The 17,829-nt window shown below is 38.9% G+C and overlaps 1 protein-coding gene across 4 annotated transcripts in view; it reads left to right on the top strand.

The window, feature by feature from the left end:
* The window catches only part of VAMP4 (vesicle associated membrane protein 4), a 29,234-nt gene extending 21,276 nt beyond the window's left edge, over positions 1–7,958 (top strand). For 3 of the 4 annotated variants that reach the window (XM_005216916.4, XM_010813229.4, XM_059875547.1), the window contains exons 7-8: positions 1,537–1,588; positions 3,860–7,958. In XM_005216916.4, the coding sequence (XP_005216973.1) occupies positions 1,537–1,588; positions 3,860–3,888 (81 nt within the window). In that variant the 3' untranslated portion in view covers positions 3,889–7,958. The remainder of the gene's footprint in view (positions 1–1,536; positions 1,589–3,859) is intronic. The other variant, NM_001076438.2, reaches the window with a different exon arrangement.
* Positions 7,959–17,829: the final 9,871 nt, after the last annotated feature.

Raw genomic sequence — 17,829 nt, 5'->3', positions numbered from 1 at the left:
AGTGATGAAGTGTCTTACGTTCAACTGCGATTGACAACTAGATGTCAAAATGCATGAAAATGAACTTTAAAAGGGTGAGTTTTATTGTATGTAAAGAATCTCTCAATAAACCTGACTTCTAACATAAATAAGTAAACATGTTTAATGAGAAACAGATTTTTGTCCATGTCATTTGGAAGAAGTGCACTTTTGACATGCGTGAATACTGTCATTTTTGGTTGTAAACATTTCCTGGCCAGTGTTAGAAACTGTTTATTTAGGTGTTTTTAAATTGTTATTAATATTTCCATTTAAATCTTCTAAATGTTAAACCTAGCACAAATTAATAGGGCAAATTAATATGTATTTTTGGTAAATTTGAAAAGCTATTGTAAAATTCAAAATTACTTTAGAAATGTTTTCAGGTTTAAAAAAAATGCAAAGCTTCCATATATTCTCTGGATCACTTTCATCACTAAAGTACTTTATAGTGTAATGTGGACCCAGACACCTATTGAAAATGTACCTATATTCATTTGATCTGAGTCTGTGTCTACATTTTTTGGTTATCATATGATAACCAAAGCTTCCGTGTATTCTCTTGGTCACTGTGTTCTTGTCATGAATATAATGCCACTAAAACGTCAGCAGTATTTTTATCTTAGAAACATTTCATTAGCTGCTTCTAGTTGCTATTTGTGATATCCACTGGAATGTTTCATGTGTTTATAACAACTGGGTACCTTTTTTCTGAATGAACCATCTTTTATCAATTATCTGTGAAAATTGTTGATGATAACACTTTCATTTGAATTCAAATCAAATCAATTTATAATTGCATTTTAGGATTTATAAATGCATTTTAGGATTAGATGAGGAATGTGACAATTTTATAGAGAGAGATGATGTGGACCTAAAATATTAAGTAGCTAAGGACTAATCTTAAGATTTCTCCTATCTGTAAAACTGACACACAGAATGCTCTTAGACAAGTTACTTATTAAATAAGGTTTATTCATAAAAAGTTTAAATTATATTTCTCAAAATGGAGATAAAAATGCTAAGAAAACAAGGGGAGCGCAAACTAACAGAATTCTAATATATTAATACTTTGAGAATAATTTGTATAAGAAATGCTGCTTTATACTATGTATATTGAACCATCTGTATTGGATGCCAATGGTATTCATAGAATCCTGACATTTTTGGACAGAGTTGCTAAAAGATTATTCTTTTCCTAGCCTTACATTAGAAATATGTGTGAAATCAGAGACAAAAAGACCAGGCCCATGAAGGCTTTGATTATTACTGTTTACTCTGTAGCCTTGAACAGTAAAATCTACACAAGCATAACCCCTCAAATTTGGGGAACTCTGATTATTACAGAAAGATGCAAATAGTCAAGTTTATATGAAAAAAAAATTTGGAAACCTTTCATAGAAGGAGATTGTCTGTTGATGAGTTAGTGTAATGTGGTAAATAGAATGACAGATACTCTCTATTATAAAGACGTGAAACATTAATCTTTTCTGTTTTTTGTTTTTTTATCTTTTGTAGATAAAAGCCATCATGGCTTTGGTTGCTGTTATCCTTTTGTTAGTGATTATCAGTAAGTATTTACTGGATTATTAATTTAGAGGAGTATCATTTGAAGTTTTTAAAATTTTCCTTTTTAATTTATTTTCAGTTGACCTAGCATGATTGATGTCAGGGTTGAGTAATGGATTATGGCCCAGACAGGAGCTTAACCTAGAATCTATAACTCTGAAAATGCATATAAATTGTATATAAAATTTTACATGAGTATGCATATGTACGGGTTTTTTTTTTTTAATAAATATTTATTTGTTTTGGCTGTACCAGGTCTTAGTTGCAGCATGGAAACTCTTAGTTTCAGCAAGTGGGTCTAGTTCCTTGACCAGGGAACGAACCTGGGTCCCCTGCATTGGGAGCACAGAGTCTTAGCCACTGGACCACCAGGGAAGTCCCCATATGTACGTTTTTATAGTGAGAGTCTTATCTTACATCAGATTATCAACAAGAATGACAGGGCTGCATGATTTGTTTGAGGCCATATATGGCTACTGTTACACTCAAGACCATAACACTCATTTTCTATTTATTATTAACTTTTAGGTATGGCAGCTCATTTCATAATACTGTGTTTAAAGAAAATCTAGATAAATTCTCTAGATGATAATTTTTGTTTTGGATTTGAGCTTCATTTCCATCATTGAAGCATAACTCTTGCCCTTCCTTTTTTCCCCTTTAATATCCTTTTTAAAGTCAGATCATTAAAAAAAATTTTTTTTAGTATAGTTGGTTTACATTGTTGTGTTAATTTCAGGTGTATCACAAAGTGATTCAGTTATATATTTTTTCAGATTATTTTCCACTGTAGGTTATTACAAGATATTAAACATAGGTCCCTATGCTGAATAGTAGGTCCTTGTTGCTTATCTATTTTATTTATAGTAGTTTGTATCTGTTAATCTCATTTCCTAATCTATCCTTTCCCCCTCCCTTCCCTCTCCCTTCCCCCTTTGGTAACCAGAAGTTTGTTTTCTATGACTGTAAGTCTGGTTCTGTTTTGTATGTAGATTCACTTGTATTAGTTTTTAGATTCCACATACAATTTATATCATATATTTGTCCTTTTCTGGTCAGATCATTTTTAATATCTCCTTTTCTCCCAAGATTCTTGTTCTGTGTTTACAGGGATTTTATAAAGATCTGGACAGTATCTCAGAATAACCATTTGAAAAATTCCATGGTGATACTACTTTTAAACAGAAAAAAAAAAAGTTTTGTTTCAGAGTCAGTCCTCATTATTTGTGGATTCTGTGTTTGTGAATTCATCTACTGGTTAGCATTGATCATTCACCCCAGTGCTTTTGGAGTCATTGGCAGATGCAGTCAGAAAGGTGAAAACTTTGGATCTGTTGATGTGCATATTCCAGCTAATGTCTAATGTCATGCTCTGCCTCAGTCCCACCTCATGAAGTAAACAGGTGTCCTTCAGAGTCTGTTCAGTGCCACATTGCTCACATTTCTGTCACTCTCGTTAATGGTTTTGCTGTTTCAAACGTTTCAGGTGTACCGGTGCTCTGTGCCGTCTAGTGTTGCTGAGTACAAGGCTGTAAGCCTTGTGGAGGAAACGTGTGTTAGATAAGCTTCGTTCAGGCATGAGTTCAGGCCAACTCCTGTTGGCCATGAGTCCAGGGCTAATGAGTCAACACTGTAGTAAATAAGGTGTGTCTACCCAGAAACTTATAAAACAAGGTTATGTACTGACTGGTTGTCAAAAACCTTGTAGCCAGAGGCTGGTAGGAATTTAAGCCTATGTTCGCCCTCAGAGCAGTGGTTCAGAATCCACTCTCTCAGTGTTTGTGGTGACTTTATAGAAAATAACTACTGCCATTACCAAGAATCAACCAGTGGTATGTTGAATGGCATAAAGAAGAAAATAAAATCCAGCTATTCGCTTAGCACACAGAGATAGCTACTATTAATATAACTATTGTATATACTTCAAGTCTTTTCCTATTAATAATATATAAACATGTTTTTCAAAAACTAAGATTATATGTATACTTTCTAATAAATATTTTCTAAATTTTCCCGTGTTATTAAATATTTTAAAAATATTTTAGCCTCTTTATACTATGATTTTGTGTTAATCTATTTGATCAAAATGCTAATATTAGACATTTAGGTTGTCTCATTTTTGCTCCTCCATTCCCATGTGTTATCTATCATTTCAGATTAAAATTGTCCCCGTTACCTCTTTTCACAATGAAAACTACGTTTAGGAATATTGTTTATCACGTAATGTATGAATCTGATTTTGATGTTTCTTTTCCATTTTTGTCTCTTGCAGTTCTTATAGTTGTGAAATACCGTACTTGATTTGATGACAGATCTTCATTAAACAAAATCTGGGACAATAATAATAAAAGGTTGCTGCATAATTTAAATGAAACTCATGTATATAACATTCACAGCTTCTTTTTCAAGAAATTATGAGGCAAGTATCACTTCAAATTGGAGCATTGAGAATGTCCAATTATCTTCCTCCCTTCCAACAAAATGTTGCTTTTAATAATTATGTTTGAGGCAAAGATAACCAGCCTTGATTTTGCCATATTCCAAGGGTCTAATTTGAAACTAGATACTTGCCAGTTCACTATTGTATATATAGTTAAACACTGATAAGGATATTTCATACTGTTATTTTAATGGCATAAGGACTTGAATTTGGTGCATTGAGGTAGGGATCAAGCTGGTGGTCAGGGAGCCTCTGCAGAGTACCAAATTATCATGCTGAAAGATGTGTATAACCATTCCATCGATATTTGCAAGATTCCTCTCATATTAACAATTGCTTTGTAAGCAATGTTCACATGTTTATAGATGTAACAAAAGCAAAATGTTGTAAATGTTGCTGCCTTCAGCTATAACTAAAAGCATTCCAGTAAACCTATTTTTGATTGTATAAGGGAATGTGTAGTGATTTTTTGACATTTGGATTATGGAAATGGGAAATTTAAAGTGTGAAAAGCATAGTATGGCATCATAAACTGGAGGTAATAAAATTATTGGAGAGCGTCATTGGAACATTTGAAAATGCCGAACATACAGCTAAAAGTCATGGTCCAGTCTGTTTTCAGTTAGCCTCCAATAAGGAGGACCAGTCCTAATGTGAGTAAATGAAATCCACAGGTAACTTGTCCCTATAATTTTCTGTTTATTAGTAGCTTTCTTCTTTAACTTCAACTAGCTATTTTACCAGAAATGCTAAAAGTAGCAAAATGACCTGCTTAGGATTTTTGATTTTTGCATTCCCTGATTATCTCCTGGGAAATGCATATTATACATACAATCAAATGTGAAATTAGTAAATAATAATGAGTATAAGAAGTCAGGAGCCTAGCTCATCAGTCGGTAACCAAATGCTAGGGTCACCATTAATCTCAGTCTGTTTTAATAATGATAAAGAGTGTTAACTTTAAAGTGTGCCAACTTTCTTGGGTTGTTTAAACATGTGAAAATGAAAATACAGTTTGCTAGTGTGTGTGTGAGGAAGTTTTATAATAAAATTGGAGGTTCTGTAGAGACTTGTGTACATGGACGTCTTCAGAATGTATATATAACTCTAAATTTGAAATAGGGTTAATAGAAAGTAGCAGTATTTAAATAGGAAAAAAAAATAGTCCATATAGGGTTTATTTCTTTGGTCGTTTTCATTCAAAATGTATGAAACATAGGATCTTTTTTTTTTTTTCAATTCTACAGGATTAGTACTAAGATACAAAAATGTTCTCTTTAGAATGAAAAGACGTTTGAAGGGAGAAAGCAGATTAAGAGATATTCAATACACCCGCAAGTTAAGAAGGTCTAAATATATTTGCTTAGCATTATAGTCCACTAAGAACATTTAAAAAGAGGTAAAGGTCTTACATACTATGGAGTGTGTTCTCTGGTTTCTCTGTCCTTTGTAAATGTCAGTTACTGTAAATAACATAATAAATACTAAACCCTTTGACAGAGGATACCCAGGAGAATGAGCATTTTTAGAATTTCATAGCTAATGTAGTTCAGGAATGGAAATGTTTTAACTGAGTGTACAGAATCAGTCCTAACATGTTTATTTTGTGTGTCCTTCATTCAGGATTGAAACTAGACTCACCAATGGTTAATTTTCTATTGGTTAGTATAGAAATTTGGCTTCTTCATATCATCTATCAGTGAAGATGATTATTTCTCAAAAAGAATCCACATTTCCAGTGTTTCTTTAATAAAGTATGCTTTTAAAGAAATAAAAACAATTTTTAAAACTTTTAAAAATGAAAAAATAAAAGGAAATATTTATATGATAATATCATATATATGTAGTTCTCTTTGTATTTAAATATATTGCTGCTGAGAATACTGGTGGTGGATATGTTACTCTGTTAGGGATCTGTTAGTGGTAGCCTGTTTAGTGGTAGGTCAGTTTATCATTTCATCCTCAGTCTTCATTAGTACTAAGACCCTTAAAGTGACGGACATGTTTATGATTTTATTATCATAACCTTGGAGACACGCACCTTAGGAACAAGAAAAATGTGTTCAAATTGATGCCAGGCCTGCCTTCCTTCCCTCCCTTAATCATTCTTTTTCTCATTCAGCTCAGATCATCCTACACTTGAAAAATGAAGTTTCCCCATCATCAAAACTCTCATTACTTAACAACAATGAAGAGGAACAGGAAAATTCCAAGTAGCTTTGTAAATACCAGTTGATACCCCAGTGAAATCAGGTCACCCCTTTTATAATGCCGGAAACAGACCCTTGTGGTTTATGTTTAACTACTGAAACCTGTTGCCCTACAGTAGTTTTGTGATAATGCTGATTAATTAGTTTTTCCTACAGATATGAGCCAGTAATACCTGTGGTCTTTTTGCTCCTCTGTCCTGATAAAGCTCACTGGAAATCACCCTCAGGTTTTTATAAACTTAGGGATTTCTTGACTAAAGAAAAGTTCAGTATTGAGAATGGAACATTATAAAATGGAGGAGGATAGGTAATAGTACACATTAAATTCAGAAATACCTTCTGTTAGCACTCCTGTGGGTGGCTTCTATATAGTCTTTATGTGCAGTTACTCTGCATTAAAAAATTATAACTTCAGCATTTTCTAATAGCAGAATTGGGCATCTTTCAATTTTGTATGACATGTGGGTATCCTGGAAATGATTATACATATACAAACTGAGAAGGAAAAAAATTGAAATTTCTCATTATCAGTACACTCCTAAACATGCTTGATGGCCTGTCAGCATTTTTATCCACACTCTCTATACTTATGTGTATGCATACTATGATTAAAAAATATGCTAGAAATTGTTTTCTCATGTTGAGAATGAGTGCCATTAGAAGCTAACTGTATTGAGTCAGTATTCCTAAGTCTAGGAAAAGCAACTCTTAGTCTGATTATATGTTTTCATGTGGAAATGTGATTGGAGTCATTGAAGTCAATTTTATTTTTCTGTGAGTGAGGAGTTAGAACATAAATCAGTCGAAAAGCATTTATACACTTTTGTTTTAGAATGCAGTAGAGTACTCATATTTGTGTAGGAAGTTGCCACAAGGCTGTGTGAAGATACTGAATCAGAAGGAGCTGGAAGGTGCCCTGTTTCTCAATCCATCCACTGTTTTTCCCATATTGTAGACAAATGGAACCATAGGGGACACAATCTTTTTATTCTGGCTCCTGTTTTAAGAAGCTGCTTGGAACAGGTCAGTAGGAATTGAAGGGAAAGCATGACCAACTCAATTGAGGGGGATAAACGTAAGCTTGGGAAAGCACAGATCACATCATACTTGTGTCCCCACAGCAGCCAGCCCAGTGCCGTGCACCTGGCTAGATGAATGTGCCTAGGAAATCACAGACACCCTGGTGTGCTTGTTCATAAAGCGTCAGCGTCCATGGCCCTCCCTGCAGAGGTGACACGACTGACATAACTGGGGGTCTTTTGCCTTTACCAGGAGATAGTAGTGCTGTTTTATAATGGGTAAAGAAATATTTTGATTTTACATTATTTCATTAGGTTCTTTTCATTTGAAAAGGTCTTGAAATCAGACCGTCTGTTAAATATTTTAGGGCTACAAAGTAAATTGCATAAATCAGTCAAATGTCAGAAATCAGACTCGAAGAAAACTCAAGCACTTGATCCTCTGCCTGGGGTATGTGTCATTGTTTTAAATTCCACACTCCTTTATTTAATCGTTTTGATAAGTGCCTTTGATGTTTTCAGATGTATGGTGGGAGATGAGCAATGTAAATGGCATGCACCCTGTGCTGTAGACTCTCAAGTCTTCATATCCATTTTCACCAGTGTTGCAAATCTTAGTCCTTGGTGTTCCTGTCAGATACGTATTTGTAGCCCCTCCATAGTAAACAGTAAAATAAACTATTTCATAGAAAACAAAATTAAGCACTTTTTGGCTTATTCAGTCTGTTACCTGTTGCCTTAACTTCATAGCGTAACTTATTTGAAATACCATCTGGCTTACCTGATTTGGGCTTCCCTGGTGATTCAGCTGGTTAATAATCTACCTGCAATGTGGGAGGCTTGGGTTCGACCCCTGGGTTGGGAAGATCCCCTGGAGAAGGGAATGGCTACCCACTCCAGTATTCTGGTCTGGAGAATTCCATGGACTGTATAGTCCACGGGTCGCAAAGAGTCAGACACGACTGAGTGACTTTCACTTTCACCCTGGTTTAGTCCATCCCAGTTTTCCAATAAGGTACATGAAGGAAAAATAAATAGAAGATGTCCTGTCACCAAAAACCATGCCAGTCCCCAATCTATTGACAGAATCTGGTAAGAATGTCTTAGTGTAAAATTACTGAGTCTCAACTGCAGAAAGAACAATTGGAATACTCATGCTTTTGAAAGAGAGGACGGGGGACAAATTTCTCTTGCACTTACACTTAGGTGTTCCAATCAGAAAACCTGCACCCACCCCTCAGCTGCATAAGCTGCTTTTAGAGGCACCTGGAGCAGTGTTCATTCTCTTCAACCTCCTTCCACCCAGAAACTAAAGTTTGTTTCTTTAATACTCAAGAAAGGTGTGGGAGGGGGTGATATTGGGGGAACATTGTACCCAGAAATGTATAGTCTCTACTAAAAGAGGACTGTGCTCAGGAATGGAGATGGGAAGAACTCGGGTTTGTGCATTCTGAGAATGATGGTATTTAATGTAATCCAACCAGTCATTGTATGAGAGAACCAGGCAGGGAGGTCAGATCCTCCCTGAATCCAACAGTCACACTTTATGAATACCTATCCAATGCTGGAAACTTCTGTGGAGCAGTGAGCAGACTTTGCTTTTCAGCTGCAGGTGTAAGAAGAAGTTTGACTAGACGCCAGATGCATAACTGAGCAGGGCCAGGCGCAGTGCACTCACCATGTGTATTGAGTAAAAAGACTGGATCTTGTCTAAGGATGTGTAAGAAGATGCACATGAAGCCTATGAACACATCCTCCGGGAATCCCCTGTAACATACAAAAACACCTCTCCTCCCCAGTTAGCCTCCACCGTCTAGCTTTGCTTCTCTTTCTAGCAATCATCCTTGAAAAAATATCTATGCTTGTGATTTCTAGTTCTTTTTCACTCATTCTCTTAAATACTTCAGTGGAGTTTTTGCCTCCTAACTTAAGCTCTTGTCAGGATCACCAGTGACCTCTGCATTGCTAAAGTCGAAGGTCCACTCTCAGCCCTCTTCCCTGCACGTCAGCAGGGTTGGATGATGCAGCTGATTGCTCTTTTCTCATTAATGCTTCCTACCTGGGCTTGATTTGTTCTTACCTCACTGACTGCTCCTCTTCCCAACTTTTAACATTGGACTGCTCCGGGATTCATTCTTGGTCTGAACCACATATATGCCCTTAGGTAATCTTATCTAATCTCATAATTTGGATAACATTTATGTGCTGATGAATCCCAAGTTTATGTCTCCTGCTTGACTTCTGAATACAGACTTTATCCAGTATTCTAGAGGACCTCAGCTGAGATGGCAGAGTAGGAAAACCCTGAGCTCACCTCCACTTGTAGGCACATCAAAACCACAAGTATTTACAGAGTAACTGTTGATCTAGCAGAAAAGACCATCTCCAAGAAAAGTTATAAAGAAGGAACCACAATGAGATGGGTAGGAGGGGAAGAATTGCAGTAAGCTGAGACCCACACCCCTGGGTAGGCGACCCACAAACAGGATAATTACAACCGCAGAGGTTCCTCCCAAGGAGTGATGGGTCTGAGCCCCATATTGTGCTCCTCAGTCCATGAGTTCTGCACCAGGAAGATGAGCCTCCAGATGCTTGGCTTTGAGGGCCAGTAGGGTTGACATTTGGGAAAACCAGAGGCTTGTGGGAAATAAGGTCTCCACCCTTAAAGAACACAAACAAATCTCACATGCTTTGGGATCCAGGGCAGAAGTCATTTGATAGGAACCTGGGTCAGACCTCCCTGCTTATCTGGGTGAGCCTTCTGGAGAGGTGGGAGACATTACTGGAGCTCCCCTTGGGGACACAGACATTGGCAGTACCCATTTTTGGCCGCCGGCTCTAACACGAGGACGCTAGTGCTGGCAAGCGCCATTTTGGAGTCTTCCCTCTAGCCTATTGACACCGGGACCTGGCCTTGCCCACCAGCCTGCTGGCGCCAGTACCGGGAGACCTCAGGCCAAGCAATTAGCCAGGTGCGCACACAACTCCACCTACCAGCAGGAAACTACCTTAAGACTCCCTGAGCCCACAGCCTGTCTAGGACACAATGCTGCCCACCAGAGGGCAGAGGGCACAGGACCCAGTCCCCCATCCAAAATGCACTGGCAGGAGACCACAGGACATGGCTCTGCCCACCAGTGAGCCAGCACTAGCCTCAGGAACAACATCATACACCAGTGGGCAGGAACCAGACATCCTGGGCCCTAACCCCACCCACCAACAAGGGAACACCAGCCCCAAGACCACCATAGCCCTGCAGCTTGGCATGGCAGGACCCAGCTCACACCAGCAGGTCAGCACCCACCTGAGGGCTTCCCAGACTGCAGCCCCACCCACCATCAGGTCAAACCAGCTCTAAGACACCTTGGAGCCTTCAGCCAGCTGCCCCAGGATCCAGCCCTACTCATTAGTGGGCCAACGCCAGCTTTGAGACACCCCAAAACCCACAGCTAGCCATGTCAGGAACCAGCCCTAACCATTAGCAGGATGACACTAGATCCAGGAACACTGGCCTTGCACCTACATACTTCAGAACCCAGTTATCTCCACCAGCAGGGCAGCACTAGCCCCGTACCCACCCAAGATTCCACAGCCAGCCACCTTGTGACCTGGTCCTGCCAGTCAGTAGCTGCACCCTCTGCACAAGGCAGGGCCTGCAACCAACTGGTCTGGGAGCCAACCATGCCTACCAGATCACCCACAGTAGTCAGCCTGCCACAAGAGAAGGATCCATGCAGCCCACAGCAGGCACCTTTAGAGCATATAGCTCTGGTGACCAGAGCAGAGTAGAGTGCACATCAATGACTAGATCATCCAGACAAAAATAAAAGAATAAGGAAACTGGTCTTAAATGAGACATTACACCAAATGGACTTTATATATATATATATACACATACATACATACATAATATTGCATCCAAAAGCTGCAGAATACACATTCTTTTCAAAGCACATGGAACATTTTGCAGGATGAATCTTATGTTAGGCCACAAAACAAGTTTCAGTAACTTTCTGAAAATAGAAATCATTCATCTGTACCAACCACAACGCAATGAGACTGGAAATCAACTACAAGGAAAGGACTGCCAAAAGCATAAACACACATAGGCTAAACAATATTCTACTAAACAACCAATGGATCACTGAAGAAACCAAATCAAAAAATACCAGAGACAAAAAGAATTAACACAATGGTCCAAAACCTATGGGACTCAACAAAAGCACTTGTAAGAGGAAATTCTGTAATACTATACTGCTACTTCAGGAAACAAAATTCTGAAGACAACAACCTAATCTTACACCTAAGTGAACTAGGAATAGGACAAATGAAACCCAAAATTAGTAGAAGGAAAGAAATCATAAAAAGAGCAGAAATAAATTAGAAATTTTAAAAAGCAATAGAAAAGATCAATGAAACTAAGAGCTGGTTCTTTGAAAAGATAAAACTGATAAACCTTTAGCCATACTCATTAAGAAAAACAGTGAGAGGGCCCAAATCAATAAAACTAGAAACTAGAGATTTCCCTGGTGGTCCAGTGGTTAAGAATCTGCCTGCCAATGTAGGAAACCCAGGTTTGATCCCTGATCCGTTAAGATCTCACATGCTGCGGAACAACTAAGCCTGTGCCACAACTCCCGAGCCTGCACTTAGAGCCTGTGAGCGCAACTACTGAGCCCACGTGCCTCGGGCTCATGACCTTAAACGAGAAAAGCCACCACAGTGAGAAGACTGCACACCGCAACAAGGAGTAGGCACCCACTCACCATGATTAGAGAAAGCCCGCGTGCAGTAATGAAGAACTACCCAGCACGGGCAAAAAATATAAATAAAAGTTTTAAAAATAAATAAAATCAGAAATTAAAAAGTTACAGATACATCAGTGGCGGGGACCAGCCCCGGCTGATCCAGGGTATTCGAAGGAGAGACGGCGTAGGCGAAGATCAGGAAACACTTGCTTAATTAAATGTTAATTAAGGATATAAAGAGTAATAGAATGAGGATAGCTCAGTAAAATTCAGTGAAGAAAAGAGGCTGAAATAAGGATAGCTCAGTGAGGAAATTCAGTGGAGAAAAGAGGCTGAATAATTCAGCCAGAAGGTGAGAGAAAGAACGACATGGTGAGACCAAGTTTCGGTGAACAAGGCCCGCACTTTATTTTCCAAAGTAGTTTTTATACTTTAAGTTATGCATAGAGGATAATGGGGGAAGGGGTAGAGTCAGGCAGCAAGCCAGGCTTTCTTCCTGCAAACCTATCATATGCAAAAGCTTAGGTGATTTGCATCATCTTCTGGCCCGGAGGCCTGTTAACATTTTAAGACCCTTTCTTCAGAAAACTTATTTTTCTCTAAAGGTGATTGGTCAGGAGCCACCCTCCAAAAGCATTAGATAAAGTTGCATTCCTACAGAGCAAAGGTGTGGTGGGCTATAACAAGAAAAAGAATTAACAGGTTACAAACATTAAAGCTACTACTTACACCAATTATATTAATCAATACACTGCCAGGGACACAGCAGGTAAGGGATATGGAAACTTAGCAGCAAACATTGGCCCAACAAGTGAAAATCCCTCACCAATACAATTTCTAATCAATCTTTTAACTACTCAAAAGAATCTGTGTTTAGACAGTTTAGAATATCTCCTGCCTCTCACAGTTGGGAGGCTCTGAGCAATCACATGTGGCCGGAAAAACCTATTCAGGCAGGCTAGAGGATTTCCAAAGGAATTTGTAGGTTAAACACTGTCACACCCAGGAATTATTAACTGGAGCTGTAAGCTAACTCTTTTTTCAGAGAGGTAGTGGGGGACAGCCCCCCGTAAAGTCAGAGGTGTAGGTGAAAGCACAAAGCAGAAAGTAGGCAGACTCTGGTTTTGGGGGTAGATGCTCGAGAATTTCCAAGGGGACTCCTGAAGCTCGATCCCGCCTTTGTGTATGCCGAGCCTCCTTCCTCATGACCTTTGTCATGGGCGGAGTTCCTCACACTGGCTACCGGCAGTGATAGAATTCCAGTTGAGCTATTCCAGATCCTGAAAGATGATGCTGTGGAAAGTGCTGCACTCAATATGCAATATGCACTCAATATGCAATATGCCGGCTCCCGGCACATCAGAAATGCAAGGGATCATAAGATTACTATGAACAATTATATGCCAGTAAAATGAACAACCTGAAAGAAATGGGCAAATTCTTAGAAAGGTACAATCTCCCAAGACTGAGCCAGGAAGAAATAGATATGTGAACAAACCAATTACCATTAATAAAACTAAATTGTTAATTTAAACTCTCCCCAAAAGCAAAGTGCAGGGCCAGAGAGCTTCACAGCTGAATTCTATGAAATGTTTAGAGAAGCATTAATATCAGTTCTCAAACCATTTTAAAAAGTTGCAGAGGAAGGAACATTTCCATACTCACTCTATGAAGCCAGAATCACCCTGATACCAAAACGGGGCAAAGGTCTCACACTCACACTCACACACACACACACACACACACACACACACACACACATTACAGTCCAGTATCACTGACGAACATAGACATAAGAATCCTGAAATATCAGCAAGTCAAATTCAACAATACATTAAAAGGATCATAATTGTAATCAAGTGGGATTTAGTCCAAGGATGAGAAGATTTTTTAATATTCACAAATCAATCAATGTGATAAACCACATTGACAAATTGAATAAAAACCATATGGTCATCTCAATAGACAAAGAAAGACTTTTGACAAAATTCAACATCCATTTATTGGATGTTGGATCCACTGTACTCAACAAGTGGGTACAGGGGAACATACCTCAACATAATAAGGAGCCATATATGTTAATCCTAGAGCTAACATTATACTCAGTGGTGAAAAGCTGAAAGGACTTCCTCTAAGATCAGGAACAAGACAAGGATGCCCACTCTTGCCACTTTTATTCAACATAGTCCTGGAAATTCTAGTCACAGCAGAGAACAAATAAAAGGAATCCAAATTAAAAAGGAAGAAGGAAAACTGTCATTTTTTGCATACATATAAAATCCTAAAGATGCCACCAAAAAAATACTAGAGTTCAATGAATTTGATAAGAGTTGCAGGATACAAAGTTAATGCACAGAAATTTGTCACATTTCCATACACTAACAACAAACTATCAGAAAGAAGAAAATAAGGAAACAATGGCATTTACCATCACATTAAAAAGAGTAAAATATCTAGGAATAAGTCTGAGGAGGTGAAAGACCTCCTTGGAAAACAATAATACACTAATTAAAGAAATTGAAGATGACACAAATAGATGGAAAGATGTACTGTGTTCTTATATTGGAAGAATTAATCTTGTTAAAATAACCATAGTTCCCAAGGCAATCTACAGATTCAACGAAATCCCTGTCAAAATACCATTGGCATTTTCACAAAACAAGAACAAAAGTTTTTAATTTGTACAGAAACACAAAAGACTCTGAATAGCCAAAGCAATTCTGAGAAAAAAAGAACACAGCTGGAGGGAGATATCATGTTCCCTGACTTCAAATTATAGTACAAAGTTACAGTACTCAAAACAGATGCATAACAATGGAACAGAATAGAAAGTCCTGAAATAAATCCATGAACTTATGGTCAATTAACCTATGACAAAGGAGGCAAGAGTTTACAATGGAGAAAAGACAGTTTCTTCAATAAGTGGTGCTGGGAAAACTGGACAGCTACATGTAAGAGTGAAATTAGAACATTTTCTCACACCATATACAAAGCTAAACTCAATATGAATTAAAGACCTAAATGTAATACCAGAAACCATACAACTTCTAGGAGAAAATATAAGCAGAATGATTTGGATAAATTATAGCAACATTTTTTCAGATTTGTCTGCTAAGGCCAAGGAAACAGAAGCAAAACAAGCAAGTAGGACCTAATTAAAGTTAAAAGATTTTGTATAGCAGACCAAACAACCTGACTAAAAAAGGAGCAGAACACCTGAACAGACATTTTTCCAAAGAAGACATGCAGATGACCATCAGGCACATAAAAAGATGCTCAACATCTCTAATCAGTTCAGTTCAGTCGCTCAGTCGTGTCCGACTCTTTGTGACCCCATGAATTGCAGCACGCCAGGCCTCCCTGTCCATCACCAACTCCCGGAGTTCACTCAGACTCACGTCCATCGAATCAGTGATGCCATCCAACCATCTCATCCTCTGTCATCCCCTTCTCCTCCTGCCCCCAATCCCTCCCAGCATCAGAGTCTTTTCCAATGAGTCAACTCTTCGCATGAGGTGGCCAAAGTACTGGAGTTTCAGCTTCAGCATCATTCCCTCCAAAGAAATCCCAGGGCTGATCTCCTTCAGAATAATCAGAGATATGTAAATCAAAACCAAATGATACATCACCTTGCATCTGTCAGAATGGCTATTAAAATGACTACAAGTAAGAAATATTGGCAAGGATGTGGAGAAAAAGAATCCTTGTACAATGCTGGTTGGAATGTAAATTGGTGCAGCCAAGAAAATATGTCAACAATTTCAAATCAATCGAGTGGTACTCACAAACCACTGGCTATCCATTTTACATATAGTAATGTCTATGTTTCAATGTTACTCTTTCAATTCTTCCCTCCCTCTCTTTCCCCCACTATCTCCACAAGTCTATTCTCTTATGTGCATTGCAAGTTTTAAATGCAAATTATAAGAGCTTTTCTCTTGTGTCCAGATTCACCAAAATTACAGTTTGATTTTAGTTCTGACATAGAGCAATTGCTTCACATTTGTTGCATGATAATCGATTAATTATCTTGTTTAACCCTCATAAAAGCAAATATCCTGAGGTGGTTCTTCTACTTGTCATGCAGTCCAGTATTCAGTCACAGATACATATTGAACACTAATCTGTGTAGCCAGGCACTCTCCTTTCTCATCTTTCCACTCACCTTGCCCTTTGGAGCACGGATGAGGAGTGGCAATGATCCTCATCAATGTCAAAGTGCAGAGAATTTACTGCCATATTTCTACCCCATTCCTCTGAAACTAATACCCATTAGTTACTAGCCATTTATCCTACGTAACTGGAAAGTTTATCTTAATATTCCACTCACCTTGGTGTGATCTGAAAAGCTTATGGAAATTTATTTTATTAGAACTTGGTCATTAGCTAAAAGAATTAAACACACTAGCCTGAGCAATATATTCAAAAAATTCAAAATGTTTTAAAATATTTGAGAGGACTGGGCCCAGGATCAGGGCGGGACCCTCAAAGGTTCAGGGCAACAGCTATTCACCAAGGAAAAGAAAATATGTCAACAATTTCAAATCAATAGAGTGGTACTCACATCTACAGCCTGGCAAGACGATAAGGTCCTGCTGCCATGCTGTGAGTCCCTTTTCTTCTCTTTGGATGATGCAAAACCAAGATGGAGTCACCTTGCTTAGACCTCTCCGAAGGGTTGTACCTCAGAACCTCGGTGACTCAAGTGGAAGTCCACGTGAACTCTTGACCTCTGATAAGCGAGCAGCAGGATGCTACTGAGAGGCTTCAGGGACTGAAAAGGAGGGATAGAGGAAAAGAGAGACCAGAGAGGTGTGAGGAGAAATTTTGCTGTCTGCCATCTCTCAGGAGCTGTGGTTCGCCTGTGCTGAGTTTTAAGCACACAGTTCATGAGGAGCAGCTGTGGGATGGCAGGAAGCCCTGTGCTCACATGTGAGGATAATCCCAGACTCACCTACTCATTTAACTAGCTGAACTTGTGCATGCGTGCGCAGTCACTTGCTGCTGCTGCTACTGCTAAGTCACTTCAGTCGTGTCCAGCTCCGTGTGACCCCATAGACGGCAGCCCACCAGGCTCCCCCGTCCCTGGGATTCTCCAGGCAAGAACACTGGAGTGGGTTGCCATTTCCTTTTCCAATGCATGAAAGTGAAAGTGAAAGTGAAGTTGCTCAGTCGTGTCCGACTCTTAGAGACCCCATGGACTACAGCCTACCAGACTCCTCCGTCCATGGGATTTTCCAGGCAAGAGTACTGGAGTGGGGTGCTCAGTCGCTTAGTCGTGTCCAATTCTTTGCAACCCCATGAACTGTAGCCAGCCAGACTCCTCTGTGCATGGGATTTCCCAGGCAAGAATACTGGAATGGGTTTCCATTTCCTTCTCCAGGGTATCTTCCAACCTAGGGATTGAACCCGGGTATCCTGCATTCCAGGCAGATTCTTTACTGTCTAAGCCACCAGGGAAGCCCAACAGCTTAACTCACTTGGTTACATTTTCTGAGTCTCCTGTCTCTTCTTTAAATGCACAGGACAACATTCGCGTCAGAAGACTCTTCACTGCAGTAAAGTTCATAAACTGCATGCAACTACTGTTACTTCCTCAGTGGGACATAAACTTTGCTTTCCTTTTTAGTCAAAACAACAGATTTGTTATGAGTTATTCATTTTCTTCACCCAAACCCTGTGTCTTTCATATATTTATGAAACCAACTGGGTTACCAGTTAAGTCTATTACGCTGCAACAAAGTAAAACAAATAGCTTTATCTATAAGGCTATCAAAATGTTGTCATTTTTAATCTCATTCTTTAGTCTGCTAAACTGCACACAC

This window comes from Bos taurus, chromosome 16 (genome assembly GCF_002263795.3).
Source record: "Bos taurus isolate L1 Dominette 01449 registration number 42190680 breed Hereford chromosome 16, ARS-UCD2.0, whole genome shotgun sequence".
NCBI classification, from domain to species: Eukaryota; Metazoa; Chordata; class Mammalia; order Artiodactyla; family Bovidae; genus Bos; species Bos taurus.
The sequence above is the reverse complement of the archived record's forward strand: the minus strand, read 5'-3'. Positions and strand labels throughout refer to the sequence as shown.